This window comes from Pseudomyrmex gracilis, unplaced genomic scaffold, assembly GCF_002006095.1.
Source record: "Pseudomyrmex gracilis isolate BER0280 unplaced genomic scaffold, ASM200609v1 scaffold_31, whole genome shotgun sequence".
Taxonomy (NCBI): domain Eukaryota; kingdom Metazoa; phylum Arthropoda; class Insecta; order Hymenoptera; family Formicidae; genus Pseudomyrmex; species Pseudomyrmex gracilis.
The window spans coordinates 324363-345300 of record NW_018020615.1 but is presented as its reverse complement, the minus strand read 5'-3'; the positions used below and the strand labels follow the sequence as shown (position 1 = coordinate 345300).

The following is a 20938-nucleotide window of genomic DNA, read 5'->3' as shown; positions in this document are numbered from 1 at the left end:
AGATGATAAGATTATATACATATATGTATATATATTAGCTAATAAAGTTTTCTTATGTGGCTAGTATGTGTATGCGCATATACAAGGTGACGAAAAAGTACCGGAACACCTGAGTATCTCAAGAAAATATAAGTTTTACAGAAAAATGTTTCAGACAAAAGTTGTAGGATTTAAAAAGATCTATTTACCGATTCTATCACTGTGACCTTGCATGGGTCAGGTCAAGGTCATATCGATTTTTTAAAATAGAACTTCTTATTTTTTATTGCAAATTTTTATAGCAAATTCTTTAGCTTAATTCAAGAGAATTGACAAAGAACTTAACTTCCTATTCAACATAGTTTTTTTTTTGCATAAAGCAACATTGATAAAATGAATGATAACGTCAATATAATATAATGCTAGTACCGGCAATACTCTAATATTCAATACCCCTCATAAGTCAAAAAGTGCTTAACGAAAATAAACTTTATTATAATGTTTTAGAAAAACTCTTGAATGAAGCTATAAAAACTTGCAATAAAAAACAGGATGTTTCATTTAAAAAAATCGATATGACTTTGATCTGATCTTGGCGGCGCCGTGATCCAAGATCGCAGTGATACAATCAGCAAATAGATCCTTTTAAATCCTACAATTTTTATTTCAAATACTTTTCTGCGCAAAACTTATAATTTTCTGAGATATTCGGGTGTTCCGCTACTTTTTCGTCACCTTGTATATGCACACATCACCTACCCCGGCGCGCGCGCGCGCGCGCACACACACACGCACACAGAAGCCTGTGATAAAGTGCTTGAATGCAACGCTATCTGAAATACATATGTGATGCAGGAAGAGAAAGTGGCTTCGATGAACCGTTTATTGAAGGCTCGTGCGCGATTACATATTTTTTATCGCGAAATACTTTCTCCAAATGATGAAGATTTTTTTTCACAGACTGGTGTGCTGTCCAGTAACGATATGTTCAAAAAAGAAAACAAGAGCAAAACTATATGTGGAAAAAGAAGTATATAATAATCTAGCGCGGAAAACACGCTACTCGTTGCTCTTAGACCCTCCTCTCTTCCCTCGTCCTCGAGTGGTTGAATGGTGCAAGATATCGCGGGAATTCCAGAAAAATTGTCTCGTAACAAATATTTTATTTTCAATATCACCATCTATATTCCCACGCAGAACGAAAATTCCTTTAGACGTCAACAATTCAATGCCATATTTACTAGATGATTTAATGGGAGTTTTTTTTTCTGTATGGGTTGTTATATATATATATATATATATATGTGCTTGTATATAAGTTAAATGTGAGTGTGACATTAAAAAAAACAAACAAATAGTATTTATTTAAGATAATGTTTTCTACGTATTTAAAATTGAGATACATTTTTTTGAACTTTTAGTAATATTTTTGCAAGTGCATAGTATATTTTGTCATTGCGGGTGGTAAAACGTGATATGAGTGACGGCAACATTGCGCGGGGAATTCCACATTTATGTACAAATCGCGTAAGTATTTATCGCGTGCATCAACGTAAAAATCGTGAAATCGCAAGTCTCGTGGAAATGACCAATCACAATGATCACGTTGGTCAACCGACGAACGTGATTGATAAATTCTGCGAGATCTACTTGCGATTGTGACTTGCGAATGAACCTTTAATACGGGATGCAACAGTTGACAGTCGTCCTTTAGTTGTCAAAGAATGTACTACTGTAATGTAAATTCCCTGATTTTTTTTTTTTTTTCGATTTACATGCTTGTAGACACGACTGTACGGATACGAGATAGCTCTGTGATACAGATGATATTTCAAGAAATTAAGGTATAAAACAAAAAGGTATACCGTTTCTTTCTTTTTGTTTCTGTGCGAACGTTTAACGTAGCTGTGTGTACCATCCATACGTGGCCGTAATATCGCCGGATATTGTCGGCTAATTTTAGACGCGTTTTGAGTGTCGGTTTCGTTTTACAGTTAAAGAGCAATGAAGACTGATTTCTTATCTCTCGAAACTGACTCATTAGTCAAAAGTATTGAACCTAGGTGGGTCAACTTTGACACAAAAGACCGGCGAGTTTCGATAACATAAGATTCGTTAGGTGCGTTTGGAAGCAATCTATCAGCATTAGGTCTGTCTAACTCTATTCTTGCCTTTTCAGCTGAGTCTGTCACATAATTTGTCCAATATCCACGACATCATCGAATCTATAAAATGGCACTATGTAAAGAAGAAAGCATATTGCAAAATGTGAAGGAAAAACTTTTAGCATTGGACTGTCCATTTACCTGGGAGATAGTTGATGCTGTAATAAAGCACAAAATAATGCGTCCTAATACAGACGATGATGAAATTGACGATTCTGGCCCATTGGAACATTTTATAATATGTTTATTAAATTGTTATAAAGCTGTCTTAAGTGCGGATGATGATTCAGCAAAGGCCAGCATTGAAAATGCTGAACAATTTTTAATGGTGATTCAACAACAGTATGACCCACATATATTAATTTATTTTAATATAATTTATGGTTTAAGAAATTGCTTGGCATATTATTATACTGCATTACAAAAATTTTGTTTTAGGAAAAACCTAAATCAAATAATAAGAGCTATAGAACATGTTTTTTATGCTACGAAATGTTTTTACTTATTTGAAACGCATTATATGGAAGATACTACTGCGTTAACAATATTAGAAATATTAGAAAATATTACTGATATTAAAGATATGAATAGTGTGGAGTTAGGAGGTCTGTATGGTTGTGGAAGTGTGACATGGTCTTGTTTCAACGATTATGGCATGGAAAAGGCAATTGATTTAGGAAAGAGAGCAGTAGAAAAGAATGAAGACTGTGCCTTATGGCATTTTATTCTTGCAAAAAATCTTAGACGTAAAAGACGTTCTGTAAATCTTTCGGATGAAGTATCGTATATGGAAAAAACACATTTTGAAATAGCATATGCCATGACCAAAAATCATGTATTCGGAATATATTATCTGCAAATGAGATTAGAGAGTTTTTATAAATTTTCCAGAGACCGAAACTATAAAGAGAAAAAAAGTAATAATGAGAAACAAGTATTAGAACTAGCCGTAGAGATGTTCAAGACTAATCCTACTAGTTATAAAGTACTGTTAAAATTAGCTCGTATTTTCACAACAGTAGAAGTTGAAGATTACAGACATTATGCGATAATGTGTCTTAATGCTGTAGATAAAATTACACCAAATAATTCAACAACTTTCCATTATTACGCAATGATATATCGACAGAGTGGAGATTATAGGGTTGGTAAAGTGATTACTAATATTAGATTTATAATATAGAGCAATATAAAGAAGAAATAATTAAAAAGAAAAAAAAAGATTTAGTCTGTTTTCATAACTTATCATGTAACAGATCTATTAATATATATAAGGAAACAGTTATATCTAATGATGCACATAGTGTAATATAATTTTTCAATACTATGTCTATTTAATTTTTCATTTTTCTTAACATTTTTTTTTTTTTCAGGAAGCAATTAAGTATTATAAGAAAGCTGCTGAACGTTATAACTTTGTATGTGAACTCTCTTATGTAGAATATGGTTGGGAAGTAGGAGAATTAGAGCCATTACCTCATTTACTACAAATGGTGAAAAAATATAACAATTTAATCAAAGAACGAGAGATATCTTTGCTTCTTGCTATCGCAATAACTTATTATTCTCTGCAAAAGGATATACCAGCTGCAGGAAAATATTTTTTAAGAGCACTTGAAATAGATCCACAGCACAAGAAGTTCAAGGTTACTTTTGAAACATATAACACACACATATCAATAAATATATACATAACAATTTATATAAAAATACATAAGGATTTATATAAAAGTGTATGATAAATACTATATAGAAATAATTATTTTGTAATGCAATATACTTTTGAAATTATTAACATTATTTTGGGGATCTCTGTGTTCTAGATATATTATAGATTTCTGGACTTCTCAACTCAGAGTTTGTCTTCATTTTTTGAGAAGGAACTTTGTCCTCATCTCCTTCAAAAGAAGTGTGATGAAACGTGTAATAAAATAAAAGATCTCTTGAATCCAGAGCTTAACAGGTTAACAAAAGAGCTTGATCTCTTAACTGTTTGTTCATCTACAAATACCTCAGACACTAATTAAGTAACATAAATAATTACTAATGTTTAAAGTACTACACTGTATGAAAGTTATTGTTATTTTATTTTTATTATTGATTATGTCAGCCATATATATTATGTCAAAGTTTCATTTTATATAAACAAAAAGGACAATATTAATACAAATTTTATAAAAATTACGCACGTATAGATTATATATGTAAAAAAAAACCTATTTTGTGTTTGTTATATAATCTCGACTTATATTGAGTAAATTTATTATGAATCTCTAAAAATTGCGTATAAATTTGATTCCAATTTGAGCAAGAGCGCGTTTGTGCAACTTTTGCCACGTACCGGGGCCTCGATTCTTGAACAATTTGCGTACACGAAAGTTGTTATAGGCCGTTTTCCTTTTAGGAGACACAGTCGACACAAGAGTCATTCTGTCTTTGTTTCTCACTGAATACTGAACGAAGACAGAATGACTTTTGTGTCGACTGTGTCTCCTAAAAGGAAAACGGCCATAGGCTGCTTTCCTTTTAGAAGACACAGTCGACACAAGTCGGCACAAAAGTCATTCTGTCTTTGTTCGGTATTCAGTGAGAAACAGAGACAGAATGACTCCTGTGTCGACTTGTGTCGACTGTGTCTCCTAAAAGGAAAGCAGCCATAGTATATGTGACATTAACAGTAGAGTTTCGTATACGAAAATTGTTCAAGAATCGAGGCCCAGCAGTTTTCCAAAAAAAAAAAAATACCAGAGAGTGAGAGAAAGTTGAGTCAAGAAAACTGCTCTAAGAGTTGAATCACTGGCGATTGATTGTGTCACACACAATCAGAGATGCGCGCATACACCGGAGTCACATGTATGTGTGTGTGTGTGTGTATGTGTGTATGTATGTATGTATGTATGTATGTAGAGCCTGTCTGTGTCGAAACGCTCGTTTACATAAACATTCAAACTTCGGAACGCAATATGGACATGACCGGTGTGCGAGTGAAGATATATAACGAAGATAAATGTGTCTACGAGCACGAAATCGCCCGGTCCGACGAGAATGACTTGAACACGTTGCTGCGAAATCTGCGGGACGTGCAGTCAAGAGTCAATAACTTCTTAACCACCGTGATTCAGCAGAAAGACACGACGTCCGACATCGCGCAAAGTATAAATTTCTCTCTCAGTATATACATATAAGTCCTCAAAATTCTCTAATCGTCGTGTACAAATTCTTCTCACACAAGTTCGTTGACTCGATCGGATATTGAATTGCGCAGAAACGAGAGACCGGTCGACGTTCTCAGACGTGGAATTGGACACCGAAGAGGAGGACGAGGAGGACGAGGACGAGGACGAGGAAAAGAAAAGAGAAGACCGAGAGGAAGAAGAGGTGCAGGTTAACCCAAAGAAATGCAAGTTGTCGATCTAAATTCGTGTGTATTCTTCTAAAACAATAAATCGTCACGTTAAATACTTGAACAAAGCGTTCCTCAAAAAAAAAAAAAAAAAAAAAAAAAATGCTTTACATGGATTACATGTATCCCTACTTCCAATTGTGTGTCGTTCCAGAACGCGGCGTTTTTTTATCGGCACGCCGTCTCCGTACTCCACGATAAATGGCCGGAACGTGATAACACGGGGGCTCTCTCGCGTGAATGAAACGGATAATTGTTTAAACAAACACAAGAGACGGACATCTGTGCGGTGGGACGCAGCTTGCCGGAAAAACACGAATTGGTAATTTTTACCGTTTCGCACATTTACGCCGGTTGTTCAACTTTTGTACCGCTAACTCTTATTGGTTTTCAACTTTTTGTTGCATCACGAGTGTTTTCTTATAACCTAAAAAAAAAAACAAAAAATGTTCCGCACACGGTCTTTTTCTTTTGACGAGATATGATTGATTCTTATTTTTACAATTTTTGCAGTTAAAAAATCGAGTTTGTTGACCCTCTCTAAGAGAACGGGAGATCAAATTTTTATACACATCTCTCACTCTCAAACATTTGATTTGTTGCAATTCTCTTATAATGTTAAAATTGTAAGTGTGCGTTGTTAAAACGTCAAACATTATATGAAAACACCTTCTCGTCATCTAATTGTTAAATTATGAAAAAAATTGTATGATGCAAAAAGAGATATTTCACAAACAAAGACGTCAAATACATGATAAAGATTATCTCCATCTCTCTTATCTTTTGTACATAGCACTCCCAAAAAGCATAGATAATATAAAAGTGTCTGACTCCAAAAACTTGGTTTTTAAACGCTTTTGTATTCGCTGGTGTCAGCATCTGACTGCTGGAACGTGTATTTTTTTTTTGTTTTTTAAGCAAGAACATGTCTACCATGTTATCAAACGAGGCTCAACTGCGTTACATGATAGAGTGGTTTCGGGAGTGGTCCGAAATGCAGCGGAGCGATTTTTTGGGAATCTTCCTGGAAAACTGTGGCCCTCCGGGGCTTGTAAACGGATTGGTGGCTGGGATGGAAAAATTGGATTGTGAGGGATCAGATAGGCCTCCGAGCTTGTTCCAATGTCGCGTTAAACTCTTCAGAGAGTGGAGTAGCAATTGGTCCCAGCACGAGAAAGACTCCTTATTGGCAGCGATTAAGAATATAGATGACAAGTTTGCTGAGAAATACGAAGAAAGATTATCAGCTTTGATGGAGGATAAACAATGAGCAACTTTTGTATCTTACAACTTGTAGATCCCACAGACACATTTCTATAGCTTCTTTTAATATAGTTTTGGGAAAGTTTTATCATTTTATATATATATATATTTATTTTTCTAAACAAAAAAAGGAGAGAGGATATTATCAGAAGTATGTATTTAACATAGGGATAAAAAAAAAAAAATTGTTTGCAAGAGTGACAAGTTTCCTGGTAATTTAAGCAAATCACTTTAATAGTTTAAATGTCTATTATGTTAGAACTTAGTTTATACGTCGTTTCGAGATAAAAGATTTACGATCATTAAACGTAAGAAAATACTTAAGAAAATTTATACTAAGAAAAAAATCATGTTGTAATAATCAAATTACAACAAAATTAATATAAGAGTGAAATAATTGTACAAATATCTGCAAAAGTCTCTTTTTTTTTTTTATTAGGATAGGAAGAAACTACTGTCTCGCTGTATACATTCCTTTGTCTTTGCATTTCAATATTCATATTAACATGTGTCAATCACACACAAGTGTGATCACAATATATAGACTTTGTATTCACATAAGGACACGCATATATATATATAGACTTTGTATTCACATAAGGACACGCATCTATCCGTAAGAGATGTATTAGATATACAACTATTATTTCTCGAAGAACAAATATATCACAGCATTACAGACCTTAGTAAGTATAGAGTACAAAAAACGTTTATTACGTGTAATAAATATGTTTCTTTAAAAATAGTTGAATTAAACAACTTCAGCGGAATTTATCTACTTTAGTACTTAAGATTACATTTATATATATATATATGTATCATCACATTTTCTGAGTTTTTCTCAAACTGTCTTATACATCTAAGATGTCCTGTATGTACATCTAGAACAGAATTGATTTATATATGATACTCTTTACACGTTACTGTTTTTTACCAGTTTTAAAATTTTATTATATATTTTGTTCAAGTTCATGAACTATCACTTTTTGTGAATGTCTTTCTACTTGTTTTTCTTAACAGTGATTTCTTATATGACAACGTAATGTTATTCTTTTTAACCTTTAGAGAGCCGGACTGGCCCATATATGGGCCAGCAACAGACTTACCAACTATATGGTACATAATCTGATATTTGATGCTCTTGCGGTGTGTTGTATTAACATTCGAAGATTGTTTTTTTCAGGTTTGAACCCGATGAAGTGGGCGAAATTGAAATGTTCACGAAACACGTCGATATTCAAACCCGTAAAACATTTTCGAATCAAAGCTTTGAATATATGGTTACATATGCGCGTATATTTTACGTGAAAAAAGTTGAGGATTTCAAATGGAAAAATGCCGGCTCTCTAACAGGTTAAATGCGATCAAAAAATTGAATTACGGAAAACCATTCCAGACCGGTGTCAAACGTCAATATATTTTCCGCTTTTCTTAAGTAGCTATGAGCTAGAAGCTTTTATTCTTTTAGTTCTTGTTGTAGCCACTTTAAGCATATCATCTTGATTGCACTCTGACCAAGTCTATCTGACTCTCTTAAAATTCTTCTTATATCTTGTGTTCTGGAATGTTTAACGGCAAGCAAATATGCAGCTTTTAGCTGCTTGCTTTCAATATACGCATTTATCTGAAACGTAAAACAACACGTGAGAGAAGTTAAATATAATGTGTAGTAAAAAAAAGTGTATGTATAGATGTGTGTGTGTGTGTGTGGTAAAGCGATTACTAGATAATGTGAATCTTACTCTGAGTTCTGTATCAGTTATCAGTCTGATTAAAATATCTATGTGATTTCTGAGAGCCGGATTCTGTTCGCTATATGAGCGGCTTAGCAACAATTTCACGCAATGTGTCAAAACATGATCCGAAACAACATGGGTGTTAGGGACTCCGGAGCTGCGACAGCACTTAATTAACTGCTCGATTGCAGTTAGATCACTTTTCAAGGCCAACACATGGCCAGCCAACGAATATATCTTCTGCTGCGGTAGATTATAATCTGCAAAAGTACGATATTGACAATACGCGATTGCATTTATAAATGTATTACACTACGCATATTACAACGCATTTGTTCTTATTTTATAAGCGCGCGGTTATACGTATAAATTATACACTATTTATATATTTATCTAATTTTGTTACACGTGTGTAAATAGATGTGAAAAAATTATATACTTTAACATATTGATGTATGTATCATCAGTAAAATATATGTATATCTGTATCTTGACGAACTCTTTTTTTTTTCTTTATTTCCACGCATGTATTAGAGTGTCCTCTTGTATTGCTCGCTATACTTACCACTTTGTTGCTATTTGCCACTGTGATCACAGAATCAAAACGAAAGAGAAAACCGCGTAAAAAAAGAAAAAATTGAGAAGTTTTTTTTATAAATTTTATTTACTGACCTTGTATTATCCTGAAGGCTATGCCGAATCCTTCCCCGATATCGCGACCGCACAATATAGCTAGAACAGCCAAGTGTATCTTCTCTTGTTGATTGCCAAATAATGTGGGCACCCGAGCTGTCTGCGAGTTATCGTTGTCGATGTTCGGGAATAAATTCAAAAATTCACTCGTCGTTCTCCCTTCTTTTTCGCAGTTCGCCAAGAACTTGGCGATTTCCGTCTGCCTGCATATGGTGTTTATGTGCCTGTCTATCTCCGACGGTTCCATCTCCATCGTCAGAACAGCTTGGCCACTATGAATGGAGCTTACGCTCCTTCTTCTTTTGCTCAAACTCTCGATCTGCAACTCCGACTCCAAATGCTTCTGAGCATCTTGCAACAGATGCATCCTGTTGTACAGATCCGAATAGGTGTTCGCCTCGTTAGTGTAAAAACGGATGCAGGTCATCGAGGCTCTTATGCAGTCTCTCATGAAGAGCTGTATTTGATACAAAATATGCCAGTGTTGTTTCTTCTCCATGAAATGACAGGCAAATATCAGGTACTTTCTCCAAGCTAGCAAACTAGGATCTTTTGCTTTCATCGCGTCGTGAAGTCTCTCGATGTCGCCGTTTTTCAAACAGTGCAGATAAACCGCGTTAAGAAACAATTCGCATTCCAAGTCGTTTTCCAGAATATACGCCATACACTTGTCGAACTCTTTGTGCTTCAAGAAAAACTGCAGGATTGAACTACTGCTTCCGTAAGTCGACAGATAATACAAACTCTCCTGATAATAAATCGTTTGATTGGTGGGAATCATGTGTTTGACGTTGAACTGATTCTGGGTTACAGCTTTCAGACTGTTGAGTGTTTGTAAAATCTCTTGTGCCGCGTCAGATCTGGACTGAGATGAATTTTGCGCTCGGAATCGGTGTATGCTCAGATTGTCCAATATTTGTAGAATTTCTGTCAGCAAAGGTGGATCTTTCAACGGCCGGCATCTGGAATATTCGCTTCTCTTCGAGTGACCGTCACTCTCGCTCTTTCTCTCGTCCAATGTTTTCTTTCTCTTTGTTACAGACGAAGTCGTCGTTTCCGTCGTCGATTCGATGTTGTTTTTTTCGATTGGCTCTCTGCTGTAAGACAGCACGACCCAATCGTCAACATCTTCGTAGACCATTTTATCGAGACAGTGATGAAACTTCTCTCTAGCCTGATCCAGATATCCCACCTTCAGACATGCCTTTCCCCACGCGGCCCACACACCCTGCGTATCCAGTCCTGCCTTCGTGCTGACATTCAACGCCAGCGTCCACTGTTCCTTCTCGGTGAGAAGATCGCGCAGCTTCCTCAACGTGTGCTCGTCCAAATCGTCTGTCGGTATGAGAGTCAGACAATCGGACTGAATCAGAGTCGCGATAAGATCAACTTGGGAGAGAAATCGATCGCAGTGTGCGAGACCGGTGTTGAAACCGAGCTTTGCGCACTTCACTTTAACCGCGATCAACAGAGAACGTATCATCTTGATGATTACCGCATGATCGACTTCGGGATTTATTCTGCCGCCGTTAACGGGTTGGAGTAACTGCTTCATTTCGTCACAACGATCCAAGAGGAAGCTGTGTATAATTAGTGGGTTATTAATCATAACTCTGTTCAGTAAAAAGCCATTTTTTTTAGAACAAGTTCTAATTTTGACACACACACATGCGCATTATCTTGTAAATTAAAAGCAAACAAAATGAGAATGTCAATTGTCTCGTTTTTTTGTTTTTAAATAATTTTTGTGCTACAAATCTATCTGTTAATACTGGACGTGTTAAAAAAAAACCTGGAAATAATTATTACCTGGTATATATTTTGTGATCGGAGTGCAAGTTAAGAATAGCGAGACACAACGAAATATTGGGTGCGTGTTCGAACGAGAATTCTTCTCTTATGGTGCGATTGTGCTTCTCGTCCCTGGTCAATCGCCAATAATCGAACACTTCGCTGCTGGACGTCGACGGTGCGTCTTGAGCCGCGCGCATTTGCAGCACCGTTTGACATTTGCAGTCGTCGCACACCCGTACGAGCACGGAACTCGGATAACCGGCAACCTGCATACGATGCTGAGAACACACGGCACAAACAACGCGACCACATCGTCTACAGTGATGTCGTCTGTTGAACATCGAAAATATCACCGCTTTACAGCAACTGCATTCTTTCGCCTGTCGAACAAACGATTTCATTAAGAAATGATGATTAAAATACAAGAGATGCCTAAGAGCGAACGTTTATTTGTTGTTTCGAGAGATTGTCACCAATTTTTTTCTATTTACCCTATCGTTGGGCACCCATTCCTCTTTGGTCGGCACGTTAACGGGCATAACAAAGTCGTTACTTTCGGCTTCCGATGTGGACTGTGAAGGAGTTTGTACTCTACTCTCGACGCCGTCTCGCTGCAGCGACACACGGAAATCCAACGACTTTTTGGCATAAAATCTTATTATCTTGTCAAAATTGCCGATGCTCACATCGGGGTGTTGCAAGTTCTTGTGTAACGTATTTAAAATCTTTTGAATATTCTCAAATTTACAATTCATCAACAATTGCTCCAGCATCAGCAACGGTTCTTTTATCAAGTGAATGTACAGAGCTCTGTCTTTGTTTTCCAACATCTCCAAAATTTCCAATCCTATCAACGTTTTCTGATACTTGGATTGCTCCGACGGTTTGCAATGTTCCAGCAAATAATTAGCGACAAACTGCAACGCGCTGATGGATTCCAACTTCTTGAGAACTGTTTTGCATATCTTCACCGACTGACTCGACGGTAGGGCTTGAAGAAACTGTTGTGCGAAAATTTGTTATTTTTAACATCGCGTCGAAAAATTACTCTTTCTCCGAAAGAATGATCATAAAAAATTCTCATACCTTCAGAGCTTGCTTGAAGTCCTGTTGTTCCTTTCTCAAGAGACCGAGCAAGAAGTCTTGGATCACGGTGGGTTGTATCTCCAAGGAGAACGCTTGACACTCCAGCCACTCCAAACACAACTCGAACTGATCCGCGTTGATCAAAGACTTGATTATCTCAAACGGTTCGATCTTGTCCGTGCAATACATTACGTCGTACCAAGTGCTGTTCGATTTGCTCACGCAGTACGGAGTCATTTTGTGAAAGATCATTATTCTGCACAAGACGCCGTTCATTCGATGCTTGCAATGAGCCGGCAGTTTGTAATTGAATTCGTGCTGCAACGCGTGAAGTAAAGCGTGCTCGCACACATTCATGGGCCACTTGTTGATATTGTGCAGAATCGTTTGCGTAAGTACATGTATATCTTTAATCTGATACAGATACTGAAGCATTCTCGTGACAGATAAAACGCCTAGATTGGAGAGCACGTGACTCAGAATCAAATCCTTGAAGCGTTGCAGCTCCGTATCGTATTGCGTAACCGTGTCGGCTAACGCGTTTATTATTTCCAAAGAGTTCTGCCAATTACGATCCTCTCCTCTGGATTGAAGATAACGCCACAATTCCTGGGCGGGTACGACGGCGTCGTGAATAGCGGTGACAGTTTGATTAACGCTGAAAAACGATTTCAACTTGTCGATCCACGCGGAACTTAAGAGATTCTCCAGACAGGCGGTGCGTTTTACATTATCGTAATTATTGTCTACGTCTAAAATGATTGAGTTCTCGCTGTACATTCGCTGCAGGAGGTAAGAAAGAAGCCAGCAATGGCTTTCCAGATATTGCACCAAGCTAGATCTCAACGTTCGAGTCTCCCAAAGTAACGTTTCCACCTTATTCGAACTTTTGATATTAAACAGATTGTGTTCAGAATATTTTAATATTATCTCGTACGTGTAATTAAATATATATGCGCGTTCTGCCGCATCTGTATCTTCCTTGAATATATCAAGTTCATTTTTCGGAAACGCATCTCCGTTGACGTTCGTCGCGCTATCGACACCTGGCGAAAACGCGTTCTTGTACCTCCTCACAAAATCAGGCAAACTGATTCTCTTTCTCGTTGTCGGACTATCCGTAGATTCGACACCTTGATCAAGCGATGAGTAATGAGACGTGTAATCGCGCATCGCGTCGTTCAAGTTTTTGTCCAACATCTGCGTCTCGAACACCTACAATTGGATTTGAGCACATTGATCACATTTGTTTTCGCGTATCGTGACAAATAATGAAAAATGAGTAATAAGTAGCTTACACGAATCTCGGGTGTGCCGTAAAACTCGTTGGCCATGGCGAAGATCACCCTCGAGTTCTGTACGAGATCCAAATCCTGCCACGCCAACTCGTTGAGCTCTTCGATACGCGTGAAAAATCTGAAGTCGTCCGCGAGATTGCCCAACAATTTCGATCGAAGTGCGGCGAGCGTTACCAGACCCAAATCGCCAATGACGTAACCGATTGACATCAACGAGACCGCGTGTCTCAAATCGTTGAAAGGCGGATCGTTGGACCACACGTCCAAACTCGCGTGAAGAAACATGATGTTCCAAACGTTGAGGAAAAATGCCAGGGTTTCGTCACCCACGGACAGTTCGCTGAGATCGAGATTGGCGAAGCTCGACGTCTTGTTCAGCACCGCTCGCACATCCGCGCGATCTGAGATACCTTTCAAACAGGAATTATCGAAGTAAGATCGTCCCGAACTCACGTCGCGCAAAATCTGCAAAAGTTCGGCCAGTATCTCCGTAACGCATTGATTCGGATTCACACCTTTGACGGTGGCTGATTTTACACGCTGCAAGAATAAAATTATTTTCTCTCATTGTTAACTGCGTTTGACGCTATATACGAGCTAATTAATTTTTTTATTATACATATATCGCTTGTGTAACAAAATAAAAAAAAAATAAAAATTAAAAAAAAAAAACAGACACGAATATGCGTAACAGATGCTCGTACGTTTTCGTTGTAGTTTTGGTTCAGAATTATACATCCGGTATTCTTGATGCCACTGTAGCTTCTTTCGGCGTGACAAGAAATATTCGGACACGCGTTCACGAGAATACTGTGTATCAAGTTCACTTGAAGATCGGACGCGATTGTCTCGAGTTTGTCCGGCTCGGTTTTCAAATCGAATATCTGATATCCGAAATAACGATGTAACGGCGTTCTCAATAAGTCAGACACCGTGTTTACGTTGGCATTTTCTGGGGAGAACAAATTTATATAAAATTGATAACATCAAAAACTGACAACATAACATTTGTGACGTACAACAACGAAGCTGAACCCAAATGAAAAAACCTTACCAGGAATAATGGAGCACACGAGCAGCAGATGAGAGAAAACGTTCGGAAGATATTTTTGTTCGCGATCAAAAAGATCGCGCATCTTTTTGAGCGTTTCCAATCCCAGACTGTAATTATTGTCGCGAGATCGCGTCGTCTCCCGTCTCTCGAGATCGCGAAACGCGCGATAGTTGGTCCCGAATTCGCACCAAACACCTCTGCTCTCTGTCCAATCTTCCGCGGACAATGGAATTCTGGCATCACACAGTATATCCGTAACGGACGCGGTATTTTTAACATCGTGAAACAATTGACAGATCTTGAAGAAGAAACTCGAGTATTCCTCGATATCGATCAGATAACTCGAACGTTCTTTTTGAATACTGTAAAGTCTTTCGCACGACGTCGCGTACATGAAAGCCACGTTGCAGAACTTTTTCGAGATCTGATACGTCTGGCTCATAGTCGTGCTCAAATCGAGCGCGCTGAACGTCAATAATTCTCTGTTGCTCAAAACGTCTGTGTTTAACATTTGCAAATATGATTCCTGAGTTCCCAGAAAGGTCTCCAGTTGGTTGATGTGTTTGGAAGATTGCACGCCTTCTTGCGCAGCCAGTCTTACATTCTACACAAAACACACGCGCGTCGCATCGCAATTATATATTTAACATTCGGTCGAAGTCAGATTGTACGTTTATCACACCATAATTTCTTTATAAATAAATATATAAATTTATATGTTAGAAATATATAGTTTACTGCAAAAAAACTTAACCCTAATTCTGAATCTTTGAATTCTTCTCGCACTCGCACCAGAAAAAATCATTAAAAATAAATCATATAAAATATTTTTTTTGGTTAAACATATTGGCAGACGTCAGTTTTATATAATCTTTATGATATCTTTAATATTTTAAAATCAAATAACAAATTTTTAATCAAGAGATACAATTTTTAATCAATTAATTAATTAATCAATAGTCAATTATATTAATAAAATAATAAAGCTTCTGTATATTTTAAAATATATTTAAAAATATATTTTAAAATCAAGTGAATTGCGAGCCGAGGTCACGTTCAAAGTGCAAAAAAAAAAAAAAAGATTCGGGATCAGGGTTGATGTAAGATTTGTAGAAGAGGATTTTTTTTACCTCTAATATGGAACTGTTTGTGCTTTCTTTAGAGGAGTCTGTTGTATCTGAATTACGAAGGTACTGAAGGATATCCTGTTTAAACGCGCGAAGTCCTTTTGAAAATTGAACTTCACCGTCCAATTGCGTATTTTCCATGTGGAACATCTAGAAAACAAGAATATCGCTCGTGTGAACGAATCGATTGCTGGAAAGATTCAAAATGTTACATCAAAATACGTATATTCTCTTAGTGATTCTTCACATTGTTCGTACGTTGCAAGCGCTTTCTCAAATAGTTAAGTACGAATCAAATTTGTTTACGCGACTGAGAAAAATTTTAATATTATAATGAAATTCCTTCAACAAATTAATTTAATATGACAGAATAAGTGCTATGGTGTTAAATACCACATATATGAAATCTAAATTTCTGTTAAAAATTAACACATGAATCATAAGGTCTTCAAAATTCTAATACCCCTCCATCTACGATATAACAATCTTTTTCCACGACTTCTCAATCAAACAGGGAAATTGAAATCTCTGTAGACGGAAATCTTTTTTTATTCACAAACCAAATCTGTATTCGTTCGCGCAGATTAATGTGCGCGACGCGAAAGAGTTTGAAATCGCGCTGGACGACATGAATTACGACGAGGAGAGCGAAAACGAAATGATTCAACCGGCGGATCTCGAAGATCTTCTGAAACCTCTTGCGGAAGACGAGGGCAGATACAAGCCGCTGCATTCTCACGTAAGATATTACAACGAGCGTAACGCCGAAGTAGCGAAACGATTTTCCAATGTATTTTCTCGTTTGCAACCACACGCGAAAGAGATATTCGGGATTGAGCGAAACGAAGAACCGTTTGTTGCTGGTTTCAAGGAAGAATTGGACGAAGTAAGTGTCTCGCTCGACGAAAAATTTATTTAGATAGTTTGTTTTCAAAAGTTTGTCATTAAAACACAAACGCCCGTTTAACGCGATCCAGTACTTCTCGAGAGCCGCGACCAAGGCAGGTGCGGGTGCGAAATCAATTGGAATAAATCCCGCGAGTTCTGACAGAAACGAGAAAAGTATGCAGAATTTGGAAAAAATACACAGTGATACAAACAATACAACAAATATCACAGGTACCGATTTGAAAAAAATGTAAAAATTGCAATTATCTTATACATCAATAATAAAATACAAGAAAGGCGAAAGGAGAGGAAAACAAAAATATACGGAAGATAATTTTTCTGCTGCCAAACAAACAGATCAGAGTGCGAATGTTGTCAGAATGAAACGTCAGGATACGGAAGATCGTTACGGTACGGTATCGGACGAGAAAATGGATTTTTTTCAAATACTGAGAAATAGAACAATTAGCGAGACGGAATATCTCGCGGAAACGCAAGCTGCTACGCGGTACGACGACGAGTACGATCAAGAAAGCGCGAGCATTGCGAACGATACGGATCGCGTTTCGACGACAGAAACAAGACGATCCACTTTCGCCGACGAGGAATCGTACGATTACTCGAAATTCAAAATGGAATACGAGCAGCAAATAGAGGACAACGTGAAGCGCGGTAAAGCGTTGAATTATACGGAGAAAGAAGAAGACGCTCCGAGAAAAGCTCTAAAAAGAATAATGGATTTGAAACGACCTCGGAATTGCACCAAGGAAGAACTGAGTCAAATCGGAGTTCGAGCAATGGAGTGTCTCATATACGATTATCAGCGCGCGAAAGACGTGGCGGCTGTGAAGAAAATTCTATTGAGAACGTGGATTGTTCTACGAGTTTGGTTGTTGATTTATGTTTGTCTCGCGATACCCTGCTGGTGTCAAAGAGGTACGTGACTCTGCGCCAACTCCGACGTTTTTTTTTTTTTTTAAATATCGTTAAAAAAAACGACATACTCTTCAGGATGGTGCTGTTGGTGTTTTCGTTGCAAATTTTGCTTTCCGCGAAAGAGGATCTTGTTTTCCAAGCAATATTGCGCAATAAATCCGCCCGGTACTTACGTAAAGGATTTGAAGAAACAAGAAGATGTAATTAAATATGAGGCCACTGAACACGAGCGCGACGCGTATGAGACATTCGAGGCTGCGATAAAACATATATGAATTATATAAACCGGAAAATGTATAATAGTTACGCGTCAGGCAAAGTGTTTATTTTTACGCATTGTTAAAAAAAATAGAAAAATTAATTATTACCTCGATTACTCCCTGTGCCTTGTCGAGATCGCTTTTCCACAAACAATGCAAAATCAAACTTTCCCTCGAGGCAAGCATCAAATTCATGAACGACGGTTTATCTCTGCTCGAATCCGCGGTAGCGACTCTCGAACGTTTTTTCTGCTTAACATTGCCGCTCGACAAAACAGATTCCGAATCACTTTCGGATTTAATTTTAATCTCGTCCGAAGTGCTACATCCGTTGTAAAAGATCGTATCTTTTTTCCTGCGGTGCGGAAAGTTCGGACCGCTCTGCGACATCACGGGTTCCGATTTATTTGTCGCGGAAATATTGTCGGATTCGTCTTGCGGAACACCGACGTTCTCGACGAAAGAAGATCCCGTATAAAACGTCAGTTTCCATCGAGCGTTTTTCAAAACGGAAATTAAACCAATTGCGTCTCTATAAAATGCTTTATCCTCGCCAACTTCTTCATCCGTAATACATTTCCACAAATAATGCAGCATGTCTCTCACAATGTACTTGTTAGCTATGAAACCTGACTTTTCGTGTTCAACTGTCTCGCTGAAGTTCGTTCTTTCGAATAATGTATCGCGCTCGTCTTTGGAATTGGCGTTGAAATCCTCATAACGCAAGAACAATAACGAAAATACGTCTTTGATCGTCTCTATCTTCGAAAGCGGAGGCAGAGAAAACAAATACGACGCCATATCGACCATGTAACCGGCGATCTGATCGTATTTTGCGTTGTAAAACTCACAAGACAAAATGGATCTCAAAGCGTTTACTATGCAACAATATTTTCGAAAAGTGTGCGATTCTTCAATGTTCAGTAAATCTTGCACGGCACTGCAATCCTGTTTGTGAATATTTGTTGCTATCTTCAAAACAAACAGGGTATTGTGTTTTTGCAAAAGAGACAAAAGCCCCTTCACAGACGTCGTTTGTTGTTCTGTCGCGTCAGATCGCGAATTTGTCGATTTCTTCGGATCTGATCTCGTTTCCGTGAAATGTTTTTTTTTCCAATGCAAAATGTATTCTATGATTCTAAAGCGCTCTGTTAAGAACAGATGCAATTCGAAAAGATCGCGGTCCTTTAGCGAATAGGACGAATATTTGTCTAATAAAAATTTAAAAGATTCACAGATCAAAATTCCATTATCACAGTCTTCGGGAGAATTAATATTTTCCTGCGCACACTCGTTTAACGCTTTGAACAATAAAACAGGATACAACGGTTTTAACAAATCACACGATAACAATAGCTCCACTTCAGCGTATTTTCTGTTTACAGCCAAGATATGACAAATATCCTGCAACACACATTAATAAATTATATATACATATATATATATATAACAATGTTGTAAATATAAATATTATCTGGAATAAAAAATATGAGAACTTACCAAAATATCATTTAACCAATGTAATTGCCGTTTGCTTATTCTTTTAAGTAATTCTCGTTCGCGCAAAATTATCTTTGAATTTTCTATCATTTCGAACATATTTTCACTGATTCTGTAAGCTGCGGACAACGTAGCGACACTCTCGGAACATGCGTGCGATTTGTTCCAAAGAGAAAGCCATCTGTCGAACAGTTTCTCATTTTTCTTAGAATATAATGCAAGTTCAATGTCGTTGACATGACGAGTTTTAAAGAGCACGGGATAAAATTGATTAAGAAACTCAATCTCCGTATCCGTATCAAAGTTCATATTCGAAAGAAGACACAGAACAGTCTGCAAAACATTGCTCCTGAGCGCACACTCGGTAGCTGAATTGTTCTCTGATAAATCAGAGTTACACACTTCATGACTTAAATACCAATGTTTCTTGAGTGGAATGTGTTCTAGGCACCATTTTACAGTAGAAAAATAAATATCTTGCAGATCAATAGCGCTCGTGTTTGAGATTAATCTGTTTATGATCCAACATACAATTTTTGGCTTAATGTAAATATTTTTATTTAAGAAAGTCACTATTGTCTTTGTACTATCTTCTATATTTGTATCTTGAAGAAATAATAATTTCAATTTCTGAAAAAAAAAAAAACATAAGATTCTCATTTAAAAACTATATTAATATTTATGTTAAATTAGAAAAACAATATACCTGATCATCTGGTACATAGTCGCACAGTTTCACAACATTTCTCATCTGTATGTAATCAAGTTGCGATTGAATATTATTATGTATATTACAATTGACAGGAGGTGACTTATTATCTATAAGTTTCCACAGCAATACATAAGCGATCCATTGATATTGTTCTTCGTTTGGAGAATATCTACAAATATATTACAAAAATGTAAAAAATAAACTGATACAACAAAATTATAACAATCACCGTTGTGAATAATAATATTTACATCAAGCTTTCTACCACAGCCTCCAATTCGGTCAGATCAACTGAACAATTACGATGAAACTCTTTCAGAAAGCTGCTGCTGTCGTTTATTTGAAAAATATTCAAAGACGTGTACCACAGTCGAGACGAAATGCATTTGTTCAATTCCAATATTCCCGTTTGCTTTGACATTGTTATTTCTTTTGGAAGCATCTATCACGCAAGCGGTTTATCGTATCAATTCACATCTTCCTCTTTGCAAAATTCACCCCTTGTTATTGTCATCCAATTACTCTGTTGCTATACAGAACACAACAATGTGAAACAAAGTGTCAAAAACGTGCAGAAGGGTTGGTAGTTGCAAACATTAATACATACACAATTGCAAGGACGCAACGCGTCATCATTAGTCATCTTTTAAGCAGATTAGCGGTCAAATTCCGTTAAACAAATCTGTTGACTTCGATTGTAAAGCCTGTTCTACAATAAGTCGTATGTCGCTGTCGGATGTCGGGCGCATGCGTATTGAGCTGGCGCGTGTCATCGAAAGCTGTCGTAAGTCGAGTGTCGCTGTCGTAACAGAAGATGACCAACTTTCATCTTTTGGCGACTCGCGACTAACAGCAAAACATTTACCTAACCCTAACCTAATGACTTTTCTAGTAATATATCATTCCATACTGCTTAACCTTATTTATTTCCACATATTTGACACGATTGAAGTTGAAAATAAGTTAAAATTCATTAAAAAAACTTTCAATAATATGGAATCAACGTATGTCACAGTAACTATTGATAAATTAATTATAGAATTT

The 20938-nt window shown here is 37.1% G+C and overlaps 4 protein-coding genes across 11 annotated transcripts; 3 read left to right on the top strand and 1 right to left on the bottom strand.

Moving 5' to 3' along the window:
- Positions 1-1512: 1512 nt before the first annotated feature.
- On the top strand, positions 1513-4554 carry LOC109852612. Of its 7 annotated transcripts, none has more exons than XM_020423913.1 (6): positions 1513-1838; positions 2159-2486; positions 2583-3288; positions 3518-3637; positions 3722-3790; positions 3968-4554. In XM_020423913.1, the coding sequence occupies exons 2-6, from the start codon at positions 2212-2214 to the stop codon at positions 4169-4171; spliced, it is 1374 nt and encodes a 457-aa protein (XP_020279502.1). In that variant the 5' UTR covers positions 1513-1838; positions 2159-2211; the 3' UTR covers positions 4172-4554. The 7 variants fall into 7 exon arrangements, with proteins under 7 accessions (XP_020279502.1, XP_020279501.1, XP_020279498.1 ...); XM_020423912.1 differs by adding an exon at positions 1974-2042 and having other exon boundaries at positions 1514-1823; positions 3518-3790; positions 3968-4553; XM_020423909.1 differs by adding an exon at positions 1974-2042 and having other exon boundaries at positions 1514-1838; positions 3518-3790; positions 3968-4553.
- A 1918-nt stretch (positions 4555-6472) lies between these two features.
- LOC109852554 (uncharacterized protein C14orf119) lies at positions 6473-6817 on the top strand. Its single transcript, XM_020423805.1, has one exon. It carries the CDS (start codon positions 6473-6475, stop codon positions 6815-6817), a length of 345 nt encoding a protein of 114 aa, XP_020279394.1.
- A 409-nt stretch (positions 6818-7226) lies between these two features.
- On the bottom strand, positions 7227-20892 carry LOC109852609. 2 transcript variants are annotated; one of them, XM_020423904.1, is made up of 15 exons: positions 20502-20892; positions 20146-20423; positions 19889-20063; positions 19183-19812; positions 17791-19086; positions 15602-15748; positions 14472-15075; positions 14122-14369; positions 13418-13957; positions 12120-13334; positions 11525-12034; positions 11049-11413; positions 9219-10819; positions 8553-8806; positions 7227-8434 (listed from the first exon to the last, which is right to left on the bottom strand). In XM_020423904.1, exons 2-15 carry the CDS (start codon positions 20334-20336, stop codon positions 8267-8269), a joined length of 7944 nt encoding a protein of 2647 aa, XP_020279493.1. In that variant the 5' UTR covers positions 20337-20423; positions 20502-20892; the 3' UTR covers positions 7227-8266. The 2 variants fall into 2 exon arrangements, with proteins under 2 accessions (XP_020279493.1, XP_020279494.1); XM_020423905.1 differs by lacking the exons at positions 20146-20423; positions 20502-20892 and having other exon boundaries at positions 19183-19693; positions 19889-19947.
- Positions 15756-17778, top strand: LOC109852613. Its single transcript, XM_020423915.1, has 5 exons — positions 15756-15878; positions 16182-16484; positions 16576-16717; positions 16844-17422; positions 17498-17778. The coding sequence occupies exons 1-5, from the start codon at positions 15804-15806 to the stop codon at positions 17695-17697; spliced, it is 1299 nt and encodes a 432-aa protein (XP_020279504.1). The 5' UTR covers positions 15756-15803; the 3' UTR covers positions 17698-17778.
- Positions 20893-20938: the final 46 nt, after the last annotated feature.

What these genes read in the sequence shown, in the direction of transcription:
- LOC109852609 (XM_020423904.1), bottom strand. Translation starts at nt 20,336, where the DNA reads ATGCTTCCAAAAGAAATAACAATGTCAAAGCAAACGGGAATATTGGAA. An exon ending in ACTATGTACCAGATGATCAG is followed by an intron (nt 19,813 to 19,888) that starts GTATATTGTTTT and finishes TTTTTTTTTCAG; the next exon opens with AAATTGAAATTATTATTTCT. An exon ending in ACCAAAACTACAACGAAAAC is followed by an intron (nt 13,958 to 14,121) that starts GTACGAGCATCT and finishes TTATTCTTGCAG; the next exon opens with CGTGTAAAATCAGCCACCGT.
- LOC109852554 (XM_020423805.1), top strand. Translation starts at nt 6,473, where the DNA reads ATGTCTACCATGTTATCAAACGAGGCTCAACTGCGTTACATGATAGAG.
- LOC109852612 (XM_020423911.1), top strand. Translation starts at nt 2,212, where the DNA reads ATGGCACTATGTAAAGAAGAAAGCATATTGCAAAATGTGAAGGAAAAA. An exon ending in TTAATGGTGATTCAACAACA is followed by an intron (nt 2,487 to 2,582) that starts GTATGACCCACA and finishes ATTTTGTTTTAG; the next exon opens with GAAAAACCTAAATCAAATAA. An exon ending in CACAGCACAAGAAGTTCAAG is followed by an intron (nt 3,791 to 3,967) that starts GTTACTTTTGAA and finishes TCTGTGTTCTAG; the next exon opens with ATATATTATAGATTTCTGGA.
- LOC109852613 (XM_020423915.1), top strand. Translation starts at nt 15,804, where the DNA reads ATGTTACATCAAAATACGTATATTCTCTTAGTGATTCTTCACATTGTT. An exon ending in TGCAAGCGCTTTCTCAAATA is followed by an intron (nt 15,879 to 16,181) that starts GTTAAGTACGAA and finishes TCGTTCGCGCAG; the next exon opens with ATTAATGTGCGCGACGCGAA. An exon ending in ACCCTGCTGGTGTCAAAGAG is followed by an intron (nt 17,423 to 17,497) that starts GTACGTGACTCT and finishes CATACTCTTCAG; the next exon opens with GATGGTGCTGTTGGTGTTTT.